This window comes from Gorilla gorilla, chromosome 21, assembly GCF_029281585.2.
Source record: "Gorilla gorilla gorilla isolate KB3781 chromosome 21, NHGRI_mGorGor1-v2.1_pri, whole genome shotgun sequence".
Lineage (NCBI taxonomy): Eukaryota > Metazoa > Chordata > Mammalia > Primates > Hominidae > Gorilla > Gorilla gorilla.
In genome coordinates this window covers 23,725,828-23,748,545 of record NC_073245.2, presented here as the reverse complement: position 1 = coordinate 23,748,545, position 22,718 = coordinate 23,725,828, and the positions used below count along the sequence as shown (strand labels likewise).

The 22,718-nt window shown below is 38.0% G+C and overlaps 2 protein-coding genes across 9 annotated transcripts in view; one reads left to right on the top strand and one right to left on the bottom strand.

Moving 5' to 3' along the window:
• The window catches only part of NDUFAF5 (NADH:ubiquinone oxidoreductase complex assembly factor 5), a 32,494-nt gene extending 29,816 nt beyond the window's left edge, over nt 1-2,678 (bottom strand). For 6 of the 7 annotated variants that reach the window (XR_008674672.2, XM_004061822.5, XM_055373533.2 and 3 more), the window contains exons 1-2: nt 2,457-2,678; nt 406-446 (exon numbers count right to left, since the gene is read on the bottom strand). Coding sequence is in view for 6 of the 7 variants with exons in the window: in XM_004061822.5 (XP_004061870.1) it covers nt 406-446; nt 2,457-2,678 (263 nt within the window). In the remaining variant the exon portion in view is untranslated. Of the gene's footprint in view, nt 1-405; nt 447-1,146; nt 2,263-2,456 lie in introns of those variants that run through there. The other variant, XM_055373532.2, reaches the window with a different exon arrangement.
• A 66-nt stretch (nt 2,679-2,744) lies between these two features.
• Nucleotides 2,745-22,718, top strand: part of ESF1 (ESF1 nucleolar pre-rRNA processing protein homolog) — a 69,241-nt gene continuing 49,267 nt past the window's right edge. The window contains exons 1-8 of one of the 2 annotated variants that reach the window (XM_019017468.4): nt 2,745-2,852; nt 4,553-5,232; nt 11,471-11,868; nt 12,471-12,584; nt 15,142-15,242; nt 16,267-16,419; nt 17,734-17,848; nt 20,835-20,982. In XM_019017468.4, the coding sequence (XP_018873013.1) occupies nt 4,596-5,232; nt 11,471-11,868; nt 12,471-12,584; nt 15,142-15,242; nt 16,267-16,419; nt 17,734-17,848; nt 20,835-20,982 (1,666 nt within the window). In that variant the 5' untranslated portion in view covers nt 2,745-2,852; nt 4,553-4,595. Of the gene's footprint in view, nt 2,869-4,552; nt 5,233-11,470; nt 11,869-12,470; nt 12,585-15,141; nt 15,243-16,266; nt 16,420-17,733; nt 17,849-20,834; nt 20,983-22,718 lie in introns of both variants that reach the window. The other variant, XM_019017467.2, reaches the window with a different exon arrangement.

Genomic DNA, 22,718 nt, shown 5'->3' with positions numbered 1-22,718 from the left:
TGGTAGATAACCTTATTTACCTAATGCCCTATATCTTGATGATGAACACAGGCAATATGGCACAGTTAGGTACAGAGGCTTTGGATGTGAAAAATTCGCATGTTGTTAAGTATCTCCATTTTTGGAGCAATCTTTCTATTACTTGCTTTTGGCCAAATCAAGGGGATTCAGGCTTGGAGATGGATACGAGTTGTGCTTCCACACATTCTTTTCTTTTTTCAGGCAACAATGAAGAAAACATTTGCTCTCCAGATAAGAAAAAGGAGACTTACAGAGTGATTTAAATCACCAGTCCGAGTAAATTCTTCCAGGTTCTGCCATTTCAGATAGCAAGTTCTCAGCATTTAATCTCCTGAATTTCCACTCAAAAGTTGATGGTATTGTATTATGATCACCACCACTTACCTGGGTATGTCATATACGCGGTCTGCAATCCGACTTCCAACCTGAAGGATTACACGAGGCGTAGGTTAATGGGGAAGTAACACTCTTTTTCCAGTATTCAACAATCCACAAGTTACTTATGTTTTAAAATAAGTACTTCCTTTATCCCCTTTTCAATTTCACCACAGGGACTTTCTTCTCAAATCACCAGGAAACAAAATTGAGGCAAATTATTTCAGAAGTCAATTTCATGAAATCCAGACTAAATATTTTTTAAAATATACATATATATATACACACACACACATATATATGTGGCCTTTACATTCCATGTGACATAAGATCACAAGGATGAAAAGCAAAAGGAACACAACAGGCACATTATTGCCCACGGATATTAGCATGAGGTATACAAAGTGAAAAATTAGTTAGTTGGGGTTTATTGTAGATGAGTATGTAAGTGGTCACTTAAGAAAAACTCTATTATTTGATGACTAACACATTTTGTGGAACTCATAAATGAACAACTTTTCTGAGTGACATTCGCAAGTTAGAAAAAGCCAAATCTGAGGAAAGTGCACCTCCCCTGCTCCAATCCCATCCCAATTTAAGAGTCATAAGGTAAGCACCACCTTTTGCTGGCCTAGCTTCATCTGGTAGCAATAAAGACGTGGGAGTCTAGTATTCCCCACATTCCACTCATTCCCTCATAAACACCCCAGAGTTGCTCTTAGGACTTAAAAGTTCCAAACACAGATGTACCTGCTTTTTGAGAGAAGGGCAAGGGAGAAGGAAGCGTAGATGTTTTTCCCAGGAGTCCACCTTGTACGTCATTCCTAATATGAACACCCTATGTTTATTATAAAAAGAACTCTCATATACTTTATCTTATTTGTTCTAGTCTCACAAATTGGCGAGGCCTCAATCAAGTTGTAGTCCAGGTGCTTTCTTTGGAGGGAAAGGGCTATGAGCGCACATCTTCTAAGTACACGACATCAGCAGTGTAGTACGTGCACCATGCCTTACAAGTGAGACACAAAAAATTTATTGGTAGTAAACTTCCTATAATAGACATTACCAGCCTAAGACTTCCTGAGAAAGACACCCTGTCAATCATCTGATCAGACCTGTACTTGCACAGAGCTCTGCTCAAGTTATGAGTTCAATAACTGTTTGTTGCATTATACTTGACTCCAACTTTGTTCCACTCCTGAATAAAAATTTACTGAGGCCTGAACTTGGGAATGCGTGTCCTGAAAGCAGAAACCCTCAGTCTCTGGCTCACCTGGGCAGGGAGAAAGGTTTCTCAAACGAGCCAAGACAAATCAGAAATCTTAATTTGATCTTCCTAAAACATAAATCAGATCACTCCACTGATTAAAACAAGAGCTTCACATTCCCCTAGAGCAGTGCTGACCAAAAATCATGAGAGCCACATACGTAATTTCAAATTTTCTAGTAGCCACATAAGAAAAAAAGTAAAAACGAGAGAGATTTTAATTGAAAAATTTAAATTTATATTTAATATATTTTATGTGACCCAATATATCAAAAATAATCACTGCAACATGTAATCAATATAAAAGCTCTTAAGGAGCTATTTTACATCCTGTTTTCATACTAAGTCACTATACTCGTGTGTATTTTACAACACATCTCAATTGGACTAGTCACCTTTCAAGTGTTCAACAGCCACATGTGTGGCCGGCAGTTACCATACTGGCTGGACAGTGCAGATACAGAAGAAAACCCCAAGTCCCTATCCTGCAAGGCCCTGATGATTTGGGTCCTCCTGACCTTCTCTCCCACTCTCTCCCTCTCTGGAGCTTCACTGGTGGCCTCTATAAGGTCCTTTCAGCCTCAAGGACGTTGCCGAAATGAATGCATGAATGAATGAAAGCATGTTACAAATATCCGAGGCCAGGCCTTGCGTGATTACAGTAGAGGCCGAGAGAGGCAGGGCTGCTGGTCAAGGTCAGACGGCGAGGTGGGGTGAGCTCGGGGCCGAGCCGGAACTAGCGGAGAGGAAAACAAGCCTCCGCGTCGCCCGCCCCGCCGCCCCGCGGGCTCACCTCCTCCTTCAGGTAGTCAAACTTGGTCGGCTCGGGCTGCCGGGCCGCCCAGTTCTTCTGTTTCCTTTTCAAATCCCGGTCGAAGATATTCAGGGTTCTCGGCGAGGTGCTACCGCGGGGAGAGACACCAGAGGTGACTTCCCTACGGCCAAGATTCTCCGCTGGGACCCTCGCCGCCCAAGGTCGCCGACATAAGCGCCAGAGCCCTGCTGGCCGCAGCATCTCCAGCTGCGACCCCAATTGCCGGCGCTTTTTGTGCGCATGCGCCAGCGCGGCTTTTGTGACTACTCCAAAGATCTTCTCGAGGGAACGTGCAAGTAGTTTGGCCTAGTTCGCTTGCCATTACGGCGGAGCGTCACGCGGAGGATTGTGGGTGTGAGCCCCGCGTGAGGCTTGGTAAGGACTCCGGACGGTGAGTGGGGATGGACTCGAGTTGAAGAGCTCGAGATGAAGGGCTCGAGGCCCTGTGTGTGTGTGGCGCGGGGAAAAAACTAGTCTCTAACAGGATCTCTTTCGGATCTGCGAGGGGTTTTGCCCCTTCCTCCTGAGGCTTTTTCGGCCTCATTCTTCAGACTTCATCGATCCTTTTCAGGGTCGCTTCTCGAATCAGTCTGTTAGCTGCCCCACTGCGGTACAGGAGGTGGAAAGGAGACCCTAGTTCAGGGGCCAGCCCTGTGTTCTCCGAATTAGAGAGCGGGCAGAAGGGGAGGGTGGGCTACGGGGATGCGGGCGCGTGTCGGGAGTGAGGTCCAGTCGCCTTCCTCTCTCTCGTATTATCTGACATATAATGAGTGCTTTCCTTCTAAACATTTACAATACATGCATTACTTCTCCTGGTTGAGGTGGTACCTACCTCGTAAGATTGCTCAGAGAGTTAAGTGCTGTAATACATCGAAAAATGTGTAAATGCACCAGCGATAGCTTCATTTTTTTCCTAGTTAGTGTAATTAAAAGGACTTGATTTTTAAATAAGAAATATTGCCCTTTTAATCATTTTTTTGGGGGGGGGCTTAATAATCAACGACTTTTGGCTCTTTGCAAAATTCCCATCCAGAGATGCTAAACCATTAGAGACTTTTCACAAGGGAACAATATTAATTTATACACACATATGTATATGTTCTAGTATGTTTTGGGGGAATGAGCTCATTTGGGCCTTCATCACTGGTAGAATAAGATATTATAGAAAGAAGTGATATTTATTAACTGGTGTGAGACTTTACCTGGAGACTCAAATTTACTTTTTATTTTTAAACTTTTTGTTACTTTTGAAGGATGATCGGATTTAAAGAGGAAACTTTCTTAGCTAAACCTGAGTTGATTTTGGTCTGTTTAGTTAGAATGCTAGTCTTACAGAGCTAAAGGCTGTTTGTTGGCAGTAGCCGGAGATAAGGAGTAAGCAGAATGAGACCAGAATGTGAAGAAACAAATGAGGCCAACGGAGGCTAGGGAATCTTACTTACTTACTTTTTTTTGGTAGACAGGGTCTCACTGTGTTGCCCCAGCTGGTGTGCTGTAGTGCCGTTAGGCTCACTCTAGCCAAGACCTCCCGGGTGGAAGTGATCCTCTTGCCTTAGCCTCCAAAGTAGCTGGGACTACAGGCGCGCGCCACCATGCCGGGCTCATTTTTGTATTTCTTGTGGGGATTCACCATGTTACCCAGGCTGGTCCTGAACTCCTGGGCTCAAGTGATCCGCCCGCCTTGGCCTCCGAAAGTGCTGGTGAGCCACCGCACTCGGCCTAGGGAATCTTAACTACATTTGCCTTCAATTAGTAACACATACTGGTATACAAATAGAAATTCTAAGTGAGAGCAATGGACGAATAAACATTTGTTCCCCTCCATAAAGCCCTGGGATTCTGCTTTGTCTACCTTAAGTTTATTTCTCTAAATGATCTGTAATGGAAAGAGGATATTTTGGTATGTTTCTGCTTTTTTGCATGTGACCCAGAATAAGTTGGAGAGGTGAAATTAGACTTGTTACCTCTATTTTATGTACACTTAACTTAGAATATATTGTGAATTAATGTGTTTTAAAACATTTAATTATTGTACTAACCATTATTACCATTAAAACATTTGTTTTATTTTTCAGTATTTGTTTTCTTCAAGCATTTGGTCAAGATTAAGAATTAAAAATGTCATCCAAACAAGAAATAATGAGTGACCAGCGGTTTAGACGGGTTGCAAAGGACCCGAGATTTTGGGAAATGCCAGAAAAGGATCGAAAAGTCAAAATTGACAAGAGATTTCGAGCCATGTTTCATGACAAGAAGTTCAAGTTGAACTATGCCGTGGATAAAAGAGGGCGCCCCATTAGCCATAGCACTACAGAAGATTTGAAGCGTTTTTACGACCTTTCAGATTCTGATTCCGATCTCTCTGGTGAAGATAGCAAAGCATTGAGTCAAAAGAAAATAAGGAAGAAAAAAACCCAGACTAAAAAAGAAATCGATTCAAAAAATCTAGTTGAGAAAAAGAAAGAAACCAAGAAGGCTAATCACAAGGGTTCTGAAAATAAAACTGATTTAGATAATTCTATAGGAATTAAAAAAATGAAAACCTCATGTAAATTTAAGATAGATTCAAACGTAAGTCCGAAGAAGGATAGCAAAGAATTTACACAAAAAAATAAGAAAGAGAAAAAAAACATTGTTCAACATACTACAGACTCTTCTCTCGAAGAAAAACGAAGGACATTAGACTCAGGCACCTCTGAAATTGTGAAATCTCCCAGAATCGAGTGTTCTAAGACAAGAAGAGAAGTGCAATCAGGTAGGTTGGAAAAAAATTAGAGATTCTTGGGTGTTACATTATTTATTTTTATACTGATCTTTCAAAAATGTAAACACATTAATAAGTATTTTCATAGTATTATGGAATGGTCAAATGCTTATCTGGAAATACAAAGCTATAAAAGAAATACGCAGTGATTATTAATTTTTGATGTGGTGCTAGAAGACAGACATGAAAATTTGAATCTTGAAGTTAAACCGTGATTTTGATTAGTGGTGAGCCCTAATGAGAACTATATTCTCTAACCAGATAAAGTGTTATATGTCATCACATGATAAGAAGAGATGTGTCTAAAGAGGGTAAGTAGGCCGGACATGGTGGCTCACGCCTGTAATCCCAGCACTTTGGCAGGCCAAGGCGGGCAGATCACTTGAGGTCAGGAGTTCAAGACCAGCCTGGCCAACATGGTGAAACCCCATCTCTACTAAAAATACAAAAAATAGCCAGGCATGGTGGTGCACACCTGTAGTCCCAGCTATTCGGGAGGCTGAGGCAGGAGAATTGCTTGAACCTGGGAGGTGGAGGTTGCAATAAGCTGAGATTGCACCACTGCACTCCAGACTGGCTGACAGAGCGAGACTCTGTCTCAAAAGTAAAATAAAATAAATAGGGTAAGTAGGACTCCGTCTCAAAAATAAAATAAGAGGATAGGTAGAGTTGAGTACTCATTCATTAATTTGTTCAGTTGCTTTGCCACTAGTATGTGGCAGACAGAATATGAGTAAGGCGTCGTCACCCATCTCAGGGCTGTCGCTAGCTTATATGATGCCTTTATGCAAATTAGAAAAAGGCATGCTCTCTGGACACACAGAGCTCCCAGGGGTCACACTTTGGTGAAGAGATGGCGCCTTTGAAGCAACAGATTTTTTGCCCCTGAGCAGACACAGCCCCCTCCAGAGTGCATGGCTTGGTGAGTGTAGGATGGCCTTGATTTTAGCCCTTCTTGTCCTTTTATAAATGCCCCTGTGCGGATAACAGCCTGCTAAACTTTGTGCAGTGGCCCTTGTCTAAAGCAACATTGTCCAGTAGAAATACATAATTTTGGATTTTCTAGTAACCACATTAAAAAGTAAGATGAAACAGGTAAAATTATTTTAAATAATATATTTTATGTAACCCAATATATCAAAATTATTTCAATATGTAATCAATATAAAAGTCTGTATATTTTACATCCCATTTTCTACTCATTTCATACTAATACTATTTTCATATTAACGTCAAGTTAGACAAAACGCATTTCAAGTGCTCCGTTACCACATGTGACTACTGGCTACCATATTGGACAATATAGATCTAAAGTAGAAGAAAGTCAGAACCATAATACAAAATGCAATAATAGTAAGTGCCGTAAAAGATGTTTAGCAGAAAGCCATGGAAATCTGGAGGAAGAAGTCACTCAAGATGTGGTAATCAGAAAAATTCATAGGGGACGCACTACTTTGGGGTGTGGAAAAATGTAAGTTTGAGGACCAGAGTGTTCTACATGGAAAGAACTTTTTGAGCAAAGATGTGATTGGGCATGTTTAGAAGAGGTCAGTAGTCCCGTTTGATTAGATAATAAGGTTTTGAAGGGCCAAAATGAGTAGCAGCTAGAAATGATTGTTTGGAACTAGGTGAGAGACAGCTGGCTCTAGTTTGTGTTACGTGTTTACTAATTAAAATTTTGTGTCACCTCCAGCAGCAAGCAATTTTGAGTGTTGATGTTGCTGATAGTTGAAGATGTAACTGAAAACCAGTGGTAGTTCAAATGAGCCAGACCTGTGATTACAGGATCCAGGGAGGGGTCTTGATAGGCCGAGAGGTCTTGATAGGCCAAGAGGTCTTGATAGCCCAAGAGTTCTTGATAGGCCAAGAGGTTTTGATAGGCCAAGAGGTCTTGATAGGCAGAGATCACACTGTGAAGGTAGAGAGTATCAGGCAGTGGAGTGAATTCTGGATAGCAGGGACTAGGGAGTCAGTGGTGGTATCCCATTTTACATTTGTAGTGGAACCAGGCAGCAGATCTCTTGAGGTGTGGGAAGAAAGGATAGGAATCCGGTTACTAAAATTGAAGAATAAGATTGGAATGGGACCAGCAGCAAAGTTGATTTGATGCTGAATTAGTGAGGTAAGTTAGTCTAGCATCCACTTCATTTGGGGCACTGAATTAATATAACATAGCTATATAATCCTTTAGATTGATTTTACAGACTCTTTTTACATATCTTTTCTCATTTAATTTTCTTAGTTACCTTGAGCAATAAGACTGTATCAGCGAACAAGATTAAAATGACTTATGTAAGGACATGCAGACCTGGAACTGCAGCTCAAGTCTTCTGACTCCTTCTACCCCACCACGTTGCTTGCAGTAATTTTGTTGGTTCCACAGTCTAGGAAAGGCATTATTCATAAATAAGGATTACACGGCTCCATATATAATCTTCTGTTCATTATCCATTCATCAGTTATTACAGCAATTACTGTGTGCAAGGGACTTTTTAAGTGCTGTGAAGTAAAGGTGATGTGAGGACTTGCAGTGTGGTATTTGTCATCATAAAATGTTCATGCCCAGCACTTGCACTCCTCAGAATCTATTTTACATAAATAATTGGATGTGTGCAAAGAATGTGCATTGCAGCATTATTTTTAAAATAAAACGGTAACTGGCTGGGCACAGTGGCTCACCTTTATAATCCCAGCACTTTGGGAGACCGAGGCGGGTGGATTGCTTGAGGTCAGGAGTTTGAGACCAGCCTAGCCAGCATGGCAAAACCCGGTCTCTACTAAAAATACAAAAATTAGCTGGGCATAGTGGTGCACACCTGTAATCCCAGCTACTTGGGAGGCTGAGGCACAAGAATCACTTGAACCCAGGAGGTAGAGGTTGCAGTGAGCCAAGATCGTGCCAGTGCACTCCAGCCTGGGCAACAGAGCAAGACCTTGTCTCAAAAAATGAAAATAGAAATAGAAATTAAAATGGTAACAAATCATTAAGAGATTAATTAAATATATGCAAACATCTGTGATCTATGAAGTTTTAAAAATAGGTTACAAAATAACGATATGACCAGTTATTTTAAACAAATTAGTATTTAAATTAAAGAAAAGAAATTTAGGGATATGGTTGTATACTAAAATAACCAGTTATCTTTGAATGAAAAATTACTGCTAGTCACCTTTGTTTTATTTATTAACCATATTTTCCTAACTTTTTTTGGTTTGTAATGATCATTCATTATGTTTATAATTGGGGGAAAATGGTAAAGCAGTTTTTTTGGGGTTTTTTTTTTTTTTTTTTGAAGTAGCTGGATAAGTAGTAATGTTTACAGTCACTACTAGAGCAATACTGTCTAGGAATAGAGACATTTATATTTGTGTAACCCCACATTATCTTGCACAAGGCTGTGTACATTGTGGGCTCTAAGCAGATACTTTTTGGGGTTTTTTATTTTTATTTTTGGAGACAGGGTCTCGCTCTGCTGTCCAGGCTGGAGTGCAGTGGTGCAATCACAGCTCACTGCAGCCTCAACTTCCTGGGCTCAGGTGATTCTCCCACCTCAGCCTTCCGAGTCACTGGGACCACAGGTGCACCCCACCATGCCTAGCTAATTTTTGTATTTTTGTAGAGACAAAGAGTTTTGCCATGTTGCCCAGGCTTGTCTCAAACTCCTGGGCTCAAGATCCTCCCATCTTGGCCTCCTAATGTGATGGGATTACAGGCGTGAGCAGCTGTGCTCAGCTGCAGATGCTTATTGAATGAATAAATACTCTGAATGCAGTTGATATTGTTAAAAACATTGAAATAGAAGACCTCTTTAAGTCTCTTACTCAACACTTTATTATTATATAACCCAAAGTGTGGTATGTGTACCATTGTCATAAGTGAGAAGATTTTTGATGATACTCAAACTTCTAAAATATTAATAGTTATGTACCGTGTCAACATCTTAGAAAACAATGTAATTACCCTATCACTTCTGTGACTTTAGGAATATTGTTTAGAGCAAAACTAACTTTTAAAAAATTCAATTTAATAAAAAAAGATATTCAAAAATCATGAAAATGGTATAATGACTGACAGTTGAGAAATATTGCAATACTAGATAGACTGGGTCTGTAAGATGTTATTTCTAAGCTTGTTGCTTAAAAGTAAATTCTGCTTACCTCATAGTAACTTTCAATGTTGTGTTTTTCAGATCTCATATATAGAACCTGTGACAATGCTTTCATTTTGGCGCTTTTCACTTCTATTGGCTAGTTATTTTTATTAATCCCTGCTTCGTTGTGGTGGTAACATAAAAGCCCATTTCCTGCTTTTCCTTCTAACAAGATGCCTTTTCATTCAGTTAGTCTCAAGTCAAGTTGTATCTTTGTGAAGCCTTTTTATAAATACCTCTCTGCAGGCAAATTTAGATGTCTCTCACTGTATGGTGATTGAGAACATAGATGTATAAATCAGTAAATGGTTACCTTTTATTTATGAATCCATCAAGAGCATGAGATCGTGTTACAAATCTTCTCTCTTTTCCCTTATCCTAGCTCAATTCTTTGTATGTAGTAGATACTCAGTAAATATTTGGTCAGTGAATAACTGTTATAAGATTATAGGACCAAGAGAAAATTAGTTCCAATTTCATTCTAAATCTTAAACTTTTAAATTTGCTTTTAATTTTCCAAACTTAGAGCCTGTAAGCAGAAACATAAGCTCCAACTTAAAGATGAGTAAAACACGTAAGATATATCTACACACCCAGTAGATAGAAGCCTGTGATTGCTTTAGAAGTAGGAAATGAGCCCTTTCAGAGTTGTGAGGACTAAAATTTCCATCTTAAGCAAAAACAGTCTTTCAGTCTTGGTGTATTGCTAATCATGACAGTTGATTACAAAGTTCAAGACCTGGCAGAAAAATTATAAATATTATTTCTCTGTCTTTATAGGTGATCTCATCCACATCACAGCTTCTGTTGTCAACTGCATATGAATGAGTCACTGATCTCCAACCCAGACTTCTCTGAGCTGTACACTCTTATTATTGATACTTTCTTTTACATGACTCAGTGGCACTTTGTATTCAACATATTCAAAACTGAACTCATGATTTCCCTCCACCAAACAAACTAGTTCATTTCCAATGTTCCCTTTTCATCTATCCATCTTCTTAGCTAACTAGCTCTGAAAGCTAAGAAGCTAAGACTCATCTTTGACACTTCCAAAACTCCCAGTCCCCATGTCAAATCTCCAGTCGGTAATTATTGGTTTCACTTCCTGACTGACTCTGAAATCCATGTGCATCTCTGCATACATACTGCCACCCAACTTAGTGCTACCTTCATTTCTTGCTTTTTGTACTGTACTACCTTTACTATATTCACATCTGTTCTTTACTTTCCCAAGTCAGTTTTCTACAGTATAGTCAAGGTGATCTCTTCAATATGCAAGTCTGAGGATGACAATATCCAAAAGAAGATGACATCCTCTTTTTTGAAAACAGCAGTGTCTTCCCATTGCTTTTATGAAAAAGTCCAAGCTCTCTATATGGTTTTTTGATAGCTTGGCCTCTACTTAACTCTTCATTTCCATTTGTTACTTGATTCTGTGCTATCTGTGATCTGGACATGATGGTTGGCTTTTTCCTATTGGCAGATTTTTACGGGTACCTTCCTTGATCTTTCAAACAAATTTCCATCTATTAGTCAAACTTTGACTATTTAACTCCTGTTCATCCTTCAAGTAACAGCTCAGTTATCACTCACTTAGGGACCCCATTAAATCCCCTTAGAAAACATTCTTTCTGGGATATCTTAGTTGTGATTTTAACTTTTCCTATATATTGATTTTATTTGATATCCATGTATTCTTTTCACTCAGCTAGAAGTTTCACTGAGAGCACTGTTTGCTTCTCTTTTGCCAACTGTTGTATATTGAGCACTTAGCACGTAGCAGGCACACTGTTAAGTATTGAATGAATGTCTGGATCTACTTGCATGATGTGAGCATGTGTTAGGATTTCCATTAAATAACTTGGTTAAGTGTATTTTCCTTTACTCTGTTTCATAGAAGTTATGGTTAGGATTTCTATCATAAAAATTGACTAAGCATTTACTGAATATATATTTGCCTTTACTGTGTTTCATAGAAATTATATTTTTACCGGAGTTGATGTCAAGATAATTTGGATTCAGTTTAATTCAGCATATATCTTTTCTTAATTTCTTTCCCCTTTAACATTTTACAGTGGTTCAACCCATAATGACAAGAGACAGTGATGGTTATGAAAACTCAACAGATGGTGAAATGTTTGACAAAGATGCTCTGGAGGAAGATTCAGAAAGCATTAGTGAAATAGGAAGCGATGAGGAATCTGAAAATGAAATTACAAGTGTTGGTAGAGCTTCAGGTGATGATGATGATGGAAGTGATGATGAAGATGAGGATGAAGATGAAGAGGAGGATGAAGATGAGGATAGTGAGGATGATGATGAAAGTGACAGTGGCCCTGATCTTGCAAGGGGTAAAGGAAATATAGAAACTAGTTCTGAAGATGAAGATGATATGGCAGATATGTTTCCAGAAGAATCTGGTTTTGAGCATGCTTGGAGAGAATTAGATAAAGATGCTCCTCGTGCTGATGAGGTAACCTTTTGAATAAACAAGATTATTTGTGAAAAACACAGTACAAGCAGCTTTTATGGCTGGTAGAACTGATGTCATTAAGTAGGAAAAGCTTATTGGTAATAGTATTTTTGATGATTCTGATTAAAATTTGATATGGAATATAATTATATGAACTAGAAGACATCCAAGCAGATAAGAAGAGGCTCTACATAAATAATTAAAAGTTGCATGAAATTTTTAATACTTGCTTTAGCTAGTAGTTTGTATTTCTGTTTGTACGGCACCCAATAGAAATGTTGCAGGGTAACATACTCAACTTCCTTACTCATGCATGCATGGCAAAATAGTTTAACAAACTTGGTAGTTAAAAAATCAGCTCATGATCATGTTCTGATTTAAGAATTAAGAACCAAGTAAGAGAAAGTACTTACCTGTTATGGTTTTACTATTGTTTGGCTCGTTTGAAGTTCTCTTTTATATACTGAATTACGCTTAGATAACTCCTGTACTGTTAATTTCAGAGCATAGGGGACAGAAGGCATTACATTTTTAGAATCTTTATTTTTCAAGTATTGAGAATGATATGGATTATGTACTATTTAATTCTTCTTATTTCTCAGATTACACGTCGATTAGCAGTTTGTAACATGGACTGGGATAGATTAAAGGCAAAAGATTTGCTGGCTCTGTTCAATTCATTTAAACCCAAAGGAGGTGTAATATTTTCTGTCAAGGTGAGAATTGATTTCATTTTGAAATAAATATTTCTAGGCATTTTAAGTTAAATCTGATATATATATATATTTTTTTGGCCATAGTTTTCCTTTTTAGGAAAATACTGTGGAAGTTGTCCAGTCCAATTGAGTGTGAAACTTATGTAACAGGTATAAATGTTAGAAAGGAAGAGGTGAAATTATTATTATTGATAGGTTATATGATTGTTTACACATTAAAAATCCAAAGAAATAAAAGCTCAGTAAAGGGACAGCATATAAGAAGTGTTTTTAACAATAAATTGCGTTCCTTATTGCTAACACTGGCCAATTAAGGAAAAAATCTAATTATACTAGAAACAAAACCACATAAAGTTCTTGGAAATTACCTTAATAAACACAAATGACCTATGTGAAGTAAACTGTAACACTTGATAAATTTGAAAAACTTACATAAATTTTGAGGATACCATATTTTAAGCCAACCTAATAATTAAGAATCCAGGCTTTGCATTATTACAGACCTGGGTTCAAATCTTGATTCTCATAAGTGTTATGTGATCCTGGACACTTAATTAATCTCTCAAGTATGTTTACATCTTTCCAGTATATCCAAATGGATATAACAATAGTATTGGTGATTGTAAGGATTAAGTATAAAGGAGCTTGAACTAAGTATTTAGTGCAGTGCCTGAAATAGCCCTGCCCTCAATCATTATTAGAGATTGAATCTCCCTTATCCAAAATGCTTGGGATCAGAAGTGTTTAGAATTTCACATTTTGAAATAAAATTGCATTATGTATACTTACTGGTTGAGCATCGCAATTCCAAAATCTGAAATGCTCCAATGAGCGTTTCCTTTGAACCTCATGTTGACAGTCAAAAAGTTTGGAATTTTGGAGCATTTTGGATTTGGGATTTGGGATGGTCAACCTGTATTATTCTGTTTAAATATTTAAAGATGTTATGTCTACTGTTCTAGGGTAATTTTGATCAAAATCCCAGTTCAAGTCAAAGTTAAGAAAAAGGATACCAGTAATCATCTAAAAGAATAAACAACTTAAGAGTAGCTAATAAACTTTTTTTTTTTTTTTTTTTGAGATGGAGTCTCGCTCTGTCGCCCAGGCTGGAGTGCAGTGGTGCAATCTCGGCTCACTGCAAGCTCCGCCTCCCGGGTTCACGCCATTCTCCTGCCTCAGCCTCCCGAGTAGCTGGGACTACAGGCACCCACCACCACGCCCGGCTAATTTTTTGTATTTTTAGTAGAGACGGGTTTTCACTGTGTTAGCCAGGATGGTCTCGATCTCCTGACCTCATGATCCGCCCGCCTCGGCCTCCCAAAGTGCTGGGATTACAGGCGTGAGCCACCGCGCCCGGCCTAGACTAGCTAATAAACTTTTGAGAAATTATGCTAATATAAAAACCCTGTCGCTTCTCGGCCTTTTGGCTAAGATCAAGTGTAAAAACTCACCCTACAAGTTACAATATCTAAACATTTCATGATGCTATGGGGGTTGGCAGGTTTGGGTAAAAATGGGACAAATTGGTAGAACAGAATAGACAGAAAGAGTTCATATGATAACTTAGATCAAAATAGGCTGCTTGAATATTTGGACAAATGAACAGGTCATTGGATAGAGAACTTGGTTCAGATCTTCACCTCCTAATAGCTCCAGCGAAATTCTAGATGAAGCAAAGGAAAAAAAAATTAAAAGTCAAGCCAAAGAAACAATTTAAAAACCCTGTGTTTTAGGCAATAGTGAGAATTTCTAGACTTAGAAAAGAGGAAAAAAAAGGATCAAAAGATGTGACTACATATATATTATAAACTTACATATTAAACCTATTGTGTATAAATACACAACTCAAGTTAGTAAGAAAAACTTGGATCATCTTGTTGATAAATTGCATATTTCAGACAGTTTAAAAAAGCATGTGTTCGTTAAAAAATGTATATTAAGCCTAGTAGTATCAAAACAATGTCATTAATACAATTATTTCTTGACTCTTAAAGTAGGCAAGATTTTAGAAGATACCACACCTGGTGAGAGTGAATTCTTTTTCTTATATCGAGACTATACCTAATCTGTATAAGGTTGTCGTCAGTTCTGTTCTATTTCTTTAAAAGAAAGCACTGGATAAATGGTATGACAGAAATAAGTTGGTTATTACAAAATTGATTTTCATTATATGTTTATTTTTCTGTATTTCATGTAAACTAATTCAGTCATTTTTCATGTGTGTGTTTATATTCACATTTCCTTGAGCTTAGCATCTTGTTTTGCTTTTAATTTTTCATTTGGATCTCGGAACCATCTTGTCCCAGGTGGTATGTGGAGGAGATACTCTTATTTTTGTTTCCAAGCCTCGTATCTTGTTAGTCTCTAGCCAAAGTGATCTATTTTTAAATAAAATTTCTCAAGATGCTCTAGCTTCCTATAGTGGATTTGGAAGTGAGTCACCCTTACTGTTTTCATTGAGTCAAGTTGTGACTTTTAGAGTTCCTGACTTCGACAGGTCTAGATATTTGTGTAAAGGAATGTACAAATTACATTGATCCTATTTTTTTCTGTTTAGATATATCCTTCAGAATTTGGAAAGGAGAGGATGAAGGAAGAGCAAGTTCAAGGACCAGTAGAGCTATTAAGTATTCCTGAAGATGCCCCAGAAAAAGATTGGTATTAAATCACTATAGAACATAAAACTAAACCTCATAAATTCATGTCATTAGTTCAGAATTCTGGTCACCTTAATAGTTAAAACTAAAGTTTATACTTGTGCCATTCATGGTTAAAACAGGTTGCAAAACAGATTTAAAGTCTGTTAAAAGTGGTACATTATTCCAAGAAGATTTTTGTTTGTGTATATTTCTATTTCTGTATTCATGAAAGTAATTATTGCAGTTTTTGAAAAACATTTCATGATTAAACTGATTTGGAGTTCTTTTGAATTCTTTCAGCCTCGTTGCTCTGAATTAGTACGTTTTGCTTTTTTTTTTAGACATCATTGAAGCTCTGTTTGCCTTCAAATTATATAATTTTTTCTTATTTGAGAATCAAATAGAAAAGTGAAAGAATGATAAAACTTTTTATCATCATGGTGCAATATAGAAAATAATTTAAGATAGTTTTTAAGCCACTAGGTGGAGCTATATTTGCACTTAATAAAAATGAGGGTTAAATAGATTAGTGACAGGAGAGAGCAGATGAAGACCTTCAAAGAATGCGTTGTATCAGTGCTTTGTGTGGAACCTTAAAAAAAAAAAAAAAAAAAGAATGTGTTGTAGTTAAGCAAAATCAAACTTATAGACTCTTAAGCAAACATTTTGCAAGATCAGGAATGTCTTTTAGCTAATGGTTTTCTAGCATATTTTATAATAGAATTATCTTTATTGGTTTTACTTGAGAAGGCAGTGTGTGATAGCAAAGTAACTATTCTGTGAGTTAAATTATAGATAAACACACGAATTCCCACACACTCCTTTCCTAGATACCAAATTCCAATCCAAATATCTGTACCTTGTGAGAATAATAAGTTGAGCTTAAGTATTTAATGTTTATAAAGGCAAAGTCATGAAGGAAAGATGGCTTGGTATGAAGGCCAGCTTGTAATATGTTTTTCTTGAAAGAATTACATTTATTTTTTAAAGGGAAATTTTTGTGTTTCTGTATAAGTATGCTTAATAAGTTTTTCCCACTTTAGGACGTCTAGAGAAAAATTGAGAGATTATCAATTCAAACGACTGAAGTACTATTATGCAGTAGTAGACTGTGATTCTCCGGAAACAGCTAGTAAAATTTATGAGGATTGTGATGGCCTGGAATTTGAAAGTAGTTGTTCTTTCATAGATCTAAGGTAATCCAGTGTATGTATTACCAATTTAATCTTTTAGTACAACATGATTATAAGAAGTAAAATATTTGAACTGGTAGTGATCTCTGTTTTATATTCTAAAATGATTTTTTTGCTTTTCGGTTAACTCTATCCCATGGAACATCACTCCTAAGAAAGAAAACAAACAAGAAAATGCTAAAGTATTATGTATGAATCATCCCCACATCTTTGTCCTTTCAGACATATTGGCTCTGTTTTTAAGATGGTGTACCTTACACAATAATATTTCCTTGCAGCTGCTTTTAGAGCTAGGAACCAGATGAAGTTAACTTTTAAAAATGCATGGAGGAAGGGGCAGAGGAATTTGAAAACAGATTGTTGTCTCTAGATCCATGCTATCCAGTATAGTAGCCACTAGTCATATTTGGTTATTTTAGTTAAAATTTAAAAGTCAGTTGCGTAGTCATATTTCAAATAATTGTTCCATTTTGGACAGAGCAGATATAGAACATTGCCCTTGTCACAGAAAGTTCTGTTGGACAACACTGCTCTAAATGTAAATGGCTAAATGTACAATTAGGAAATTGTAAGAATCAACCTTAAGCTTTCCCTTGTTTTCAGTGACACCTCATGTATATGATACTTTGTATTCACGATGCTTACCCATTAATAATTATATTTGATCTTCAAAATACAATATACCCAGCTGGGCATAGTAGCTCACGCCTATAATCCCAGCACTTTGGGAGGCCTAGGCAGGAAATTCGCTTGAACCCAGGAGTTCAAGACCAGCCTGGGCAACATAGTGAGACCCTGTCTCTACAAAAAATTTTAAAAGTAAAAATTAGCCGGGCATGTTGGCGCACACCTGTAGAGGATTGCTTGAGCCCAGGCCATTGAGACTTCAGTGAGCCATGATTATGCCATGAACCTCCAACCTGGGTGATGGAGCAAGACCCTCTCTCTAAAAACAACAACAAAAACATGTAGTCAATGACTGCACTATCAGAAGTCTGGATCTTTTTGAAATGTGAGGGACCCACATGTGCTTGCACCTGACTCATTAACTGACTCCTAATGCAGGATTTCTATCTATACAGCATTCTTTTAAATTTAGTGGAATTACAGAGTTATAGCTTATGAATTTCAGAAATTTATACAAAGATGAATTCATTCAGAAATATACAAAGGTTATGTCTAACATTGTCTCTTAAACGTGTGTCTTTTAGAAAGTTTGTGTATGTATAAACTACAACTAATTAGATGAGAATCTAAACTGTGGTTGTTTATCACTGCAGCGTACTTTAAGTAAATTTTTTTTTCTTTACTTCTTAGGTTTATACCAGATGATATTACTTTTGATGATGAGCCTAAGGATGTAGCCTCAGAAGTGAATTTAACAGCATATAAACCAAAATATTTCACTTCTGCTGCAATGGGAACATCAACGGTATTTCTTAACTTTAAAAAATATGTAGCTGGACTCTATTGCTTTATGAAGAGATTTTGGATATTATAGCATCTTTAAAAATGGAAAGTATTAATTTTTTTGTTATTATTTTTTCTTGAGACAGAGTCTCGCTCTCTCACCCAGGCTGGAGTGCAGTGGTATGATCTCAGTTCACTGTAACCTCTGCCTCACAGGTTGAAGCGATTCTCGTGCCTCAGCTGCCCAAGTAGCTGGGATTACAGGTGTGTACCACTACACCTGGCTAATTTTTGTATTTTTACTAGGGACAGTGTTTCGCCATGTTGACCAGGCTGGTCTTGAACTCCTGACCTCAAGTGAGGCCGCCTTGGCTTCCCAAAGTGCTGGGATTACAGCTTTCGTGAGCCACTGCTCCCAGCCTCAAAGTATTCAAAATTTTTAATGCATGGGTACAGATAGAAATGAGACACAAACGTGTCTGCCTCTACCATATCTGTGAACCTATTTTCAGATTCTTGTTACGCATTTAAGCCTGTGTCAGTTATCTGCTGATGTTTCTTTTTTCTCTTCTGTCTTTCCTGTACAGTCTTCTGTCTCTCCTATACAGTCTTCTGTCTTTCCTATACACTCTAATAAATCAGTTATTAATATTCTAAGGAATAAGGGGAAGTGGATAATAAATTACCTCCCAGCACAGTTAAATGAAACTAGGGAAAATTTAAAATAAGAGTATCTCCTATGCACTCTAATACATCAGTTATTAATATCCTAGGGAATAAGGGGAAGTGGATAATAAATTACCTCCCAGCACAGTTAAACAAAACTAGTGAAAAATTTAAAATAGGAGTACCTTTTTCTGCAGATGATTCAAAACTGTAAAAAGAATTGATACGGAATAATTAAGGTATAATAGATGTCACATTAATGCTTAGTAACAAATAGCCAAAAGGTTTTTGTCTATTGAAATAGTTTATTACTTAGGTGACTACCTTCTCCCTTTTCCTTTCTTTCTTTTTTTTTTTTTTGAGACAAGAGTCTTGCTCTGTTGCCCAGGCTGGAGTGCAGTGGCGTGATCTCTGCTCACTGCAACCTCTGCCTCCTGGGTTCAAGTGATTCTTCTGCCACAGCCTCCCCGGTAGCTGGGATTACAGGTGTGTGCCACCACACCCAGCTAATTTTTGTATTTTTAGTAGAGATTGGGTTTCACCATGTTGGCCAGGCTGGTCTTGAACTCCTAAGCTGAGATGATCCGCCCCTCTCTGCCTCCCAAAGTGCTGGGATTATAGGTGTGAGCCACTGCGCCTGGCCCCTTCTCCCTTTTCTTTTTTTTTTTCTGTTTTTGGAAACTGAGTCTCACTCTGTCACCTAGGCTGGAGTACGGTGGTGCAATCCTGGCTCACTGCAACCTCTGCCTCCCAGGTTCAAGTGATTCTCCTGCCTCAGCCTCCCGAGTAGCTGGGATTATAGGGGCACGCCACCATGCCCAGCTAATTTTGTATATTTAGTACAGACCAGGGTTTCACCATGTTAGTCAGGCCGATCTTGAACTCCCAACCTCTGGTGATCCACCCGCCTTGGCCTCCCTTCTCCTTTTTCTTTCTCCCAATAACCTTTCTGTCCACAGCTGTACTCTGCAGTAGCCACACTAGCTTCCCTCTGCTTTTCCTGTGTGATAAATCACCGTGCTTCTCTGAGGAGGGACTGGTAGCAGAGAGAGTAGCTGTATCTTTCACCTGCTATGCCGTGGTGGGCACTGTATGGCATTGATTAGTTACTGGGTGTAGTAAAACTCTACCATTACATAGTAAGCAAAGTCTAAAAAATTCAGTCACATGAAATTAAAGTCATGTTATTTTCAGGACCAACATAATGATCAAGGCCAGCCTGTCCAGCCAGCCAGTCTAAAGTTCCTGGGTCCTGGCTGTATCATCAACATCTGTCCTAGTTCCAACAGTGGTTTGGTGGTTATCAGCTCAGGCTTAATTGTCAGAATAGGGATCATTTCTGAATCCTCTGACTAGCTGGAATTTCTGAGACAGGTGGCAGTGATTTTAAGGATCTCTTAAAATGGATGTGGGATCTACCCTATGATGAAGATAAAATATCTGGCAGGGCCTTATATGAGAATAGGGGCTATGTACAGGACAGGAGCTAGTCATCACCACATCAGTCATGTCACAGATGAATTCATGTATCATGGAGGTTTAAACTGCTTCGAACTAATAGATGCTTTTCTCATCAGTGGTTCTTAATCTTTTTTTAAAATGGACCCCACTGAGATTGTCTTGTTTTAGCAACAGATTTCATATAGTTTGCAGATTTCCTGAAATCTTAGAACTCCAGGTGAAAAAACATGTTTTCACTGATTCATAATGTTAACTTTTTTTTTTTTTTTTTTTTTTGAGATAGAGTTTTGCTCTTGTTGCCCAGGCTGGAGTGCAATGGCATGATCTCAGCAACCTCTGCCTCCTGAGTAGCTGGGATTACAGGCCTCCTGATTCTGCTGCCTCAGCCTCCCAAGTAGCTGGGGTTACAGGCACCTGCCACCACGCCCAGCTAATTTTTCGTGTAGAGACGGGGTTTTACCGTGTTGGCCAGGCTGGTCTTGAACTCCTGACCTCAGGTGATCCACCCGCCTTGGCCTCCCAAAGTGTTGGGATTACAAGTGTGAGCCACCATGCCTGGCCCATAATGTTAACTCTTTTACCAGTACATTTTGTTAGTTTTTTTGCACCGTAATTAATTTAGACACTGGTTAATTTTTACTGTCAGTAATGGAGTATCCTGTAGATAGCAGAGAATTGGGAGGAGGTACAAGTTAATAGAAATGGTTCCATTTTCACAAATAGGATACTATTTATTAATCATATCATTCATGTATTTGTTTTAATGTGTCTTAACTTTTAACTTACTGTTAAACATCCAGGTTAATGGTATATATTCTTCAATAAGTTTGAGTTGACATTTCCATTTTCGTGTGTTATTTTTTCTTATTTGTTGGTGAAAGGTGGAAATCACTTGGGATGAGACTGATCATGAAAGAATTACAATGCTCAACAGGAAGTTTAAAAAGGAAGAGCTTTTGGACATGGATTTTCAAGCCTACTTAGCTTCCTCTAGTGAAGATGAAGAGGAGACAGAAGAGGAGCTACAAGGTATTGTTAATCTTTCAGTGACCATTAATGGACATGGGTCTTTGGCAGTAGCTTTACAGGGAAAGCCAAATTCTGTCTGCAGATATGCTCGCATGCATAGTATTATATATACCTGTAGATAGTGATTGATTTAAAAAAAAATATTTTCTTTGCCTGAATTTCTTTAACTATAAACATTTTGTTTAAAACCCTGACCTAACCAAGCATGGCCTTCTAGACTTGTCCTAATGCATATGGTCACTCAGTTTCTTAGTAAACCAGTAAAACAATCTTTTAGGCATCCCCCCTCATTTGCCTTTTTAAAAATAAGAGCATCATTTAGATTGATTAAATATTTTTACATTCCATTTTTTCAACTAGTTAAAAAGTAGACTCCCTGTTTCTATAATTATTCCTTTGACTGCTTTTAGAGTTTTCTGTTTCTTTTTGTCTTTCTGCAATTTTACTATGATAAGTATAAGAGTAGATTTCTTTTTGTTTGTGGAGCTTGAGGTTTGTTGTTGGGTTCCATTTATTTGTGGAGTGGTATCTTTCATCAGTTTTGGAATATTCTTAGCCATTATGTTTTCAGATGTTTTTTTCTTTATCCTTTTAGGACATCAACTAAATACATGTTAGATCTCGTCATTATATCTTGCCTATCTCTACTCTGAAATTTTTAATCTATTGTCTCTGTACTGCGTTCTGGATATTTTCTTCTGACCTATCTTCCAGATCACTAATTGTCTTTTCAGCAGTGTTAAATCTGCTGATAGACCTCTCCATTCAGTCTTAATCTTGGTTATTATGTTTTTTACTTATGGAGGTTGTATTTGGCTATTTCTCAAGTCAGAAATACCACTTTTTATATTTTTTACTCATAGTCTCTGTTTTAATATTTCATGTATTTTCAGGTTGGTGTCTTATTTTACAAGGTATTTCTCTCTCGTGTATTTGTGTGCCTAGTTAATTTTGTGTGTTACTTTGACATTTGAAGTTAGGGTATCTTTGATCAGAGAAAACTTCAATTTACTTTGGTTGGTTTAGAACCACATTTCTCCAAATGTTAAGGCTTAGGTTCCCTGGCTTCTGCAGATGATTAAAGTCTGCATGAGGGCTGGTTTACTTCAGATTGACCATTTCCCTGGGAGTATATCCCTCTGGGTGGCTGCTGGGTGTCAGGGTACTAATTGAAATTCCCTCTTTTGTTTGGTCTTTAACTTTTGTCTTCTTGGTCCTGAAAGCCTGCTAAAACCACAGTTGACTTTCATAGCTCTTTGTTCTGTGGATCAGGAAACAGGAAATGATCTCAGAGCAAAACAGGTCTTTACCCTGGAGTCATCCCTCTAATATTCCCTTCTTGGTTTTGACATAGTAAGTCTTCTCTAACTTGACAGTTCTTTGAAACTTTTCTTTCTTTTCTTAACCTCTTTGAAGCTTTATAAAATAATATTTAATCCAACTTAATTCCAACTTAATGTCTTCAGTGAAAGGGTTAGTCTGAAGTACCTAGCTTGCTGTTAAGAAGTTCTCAAATTATCTTTATCTTTATTTAAGTTGTTTTTGTTTTTTGAGATGGAGTACTGCTCTGTCACCCAGGCTGGAGTGTAGTGGTACAATCTGGGCTCACTGTAACCTCTTCCTCCTGGGTTCAAGCGATTCTCATGGCTCAGCCTCCCAAGTAGCTGGGACTGCGGGTGCCCGCCACCATGCCCGGGTAATTTTTGTGTTTTTAGTAGAGATGGGGTTTCACCATG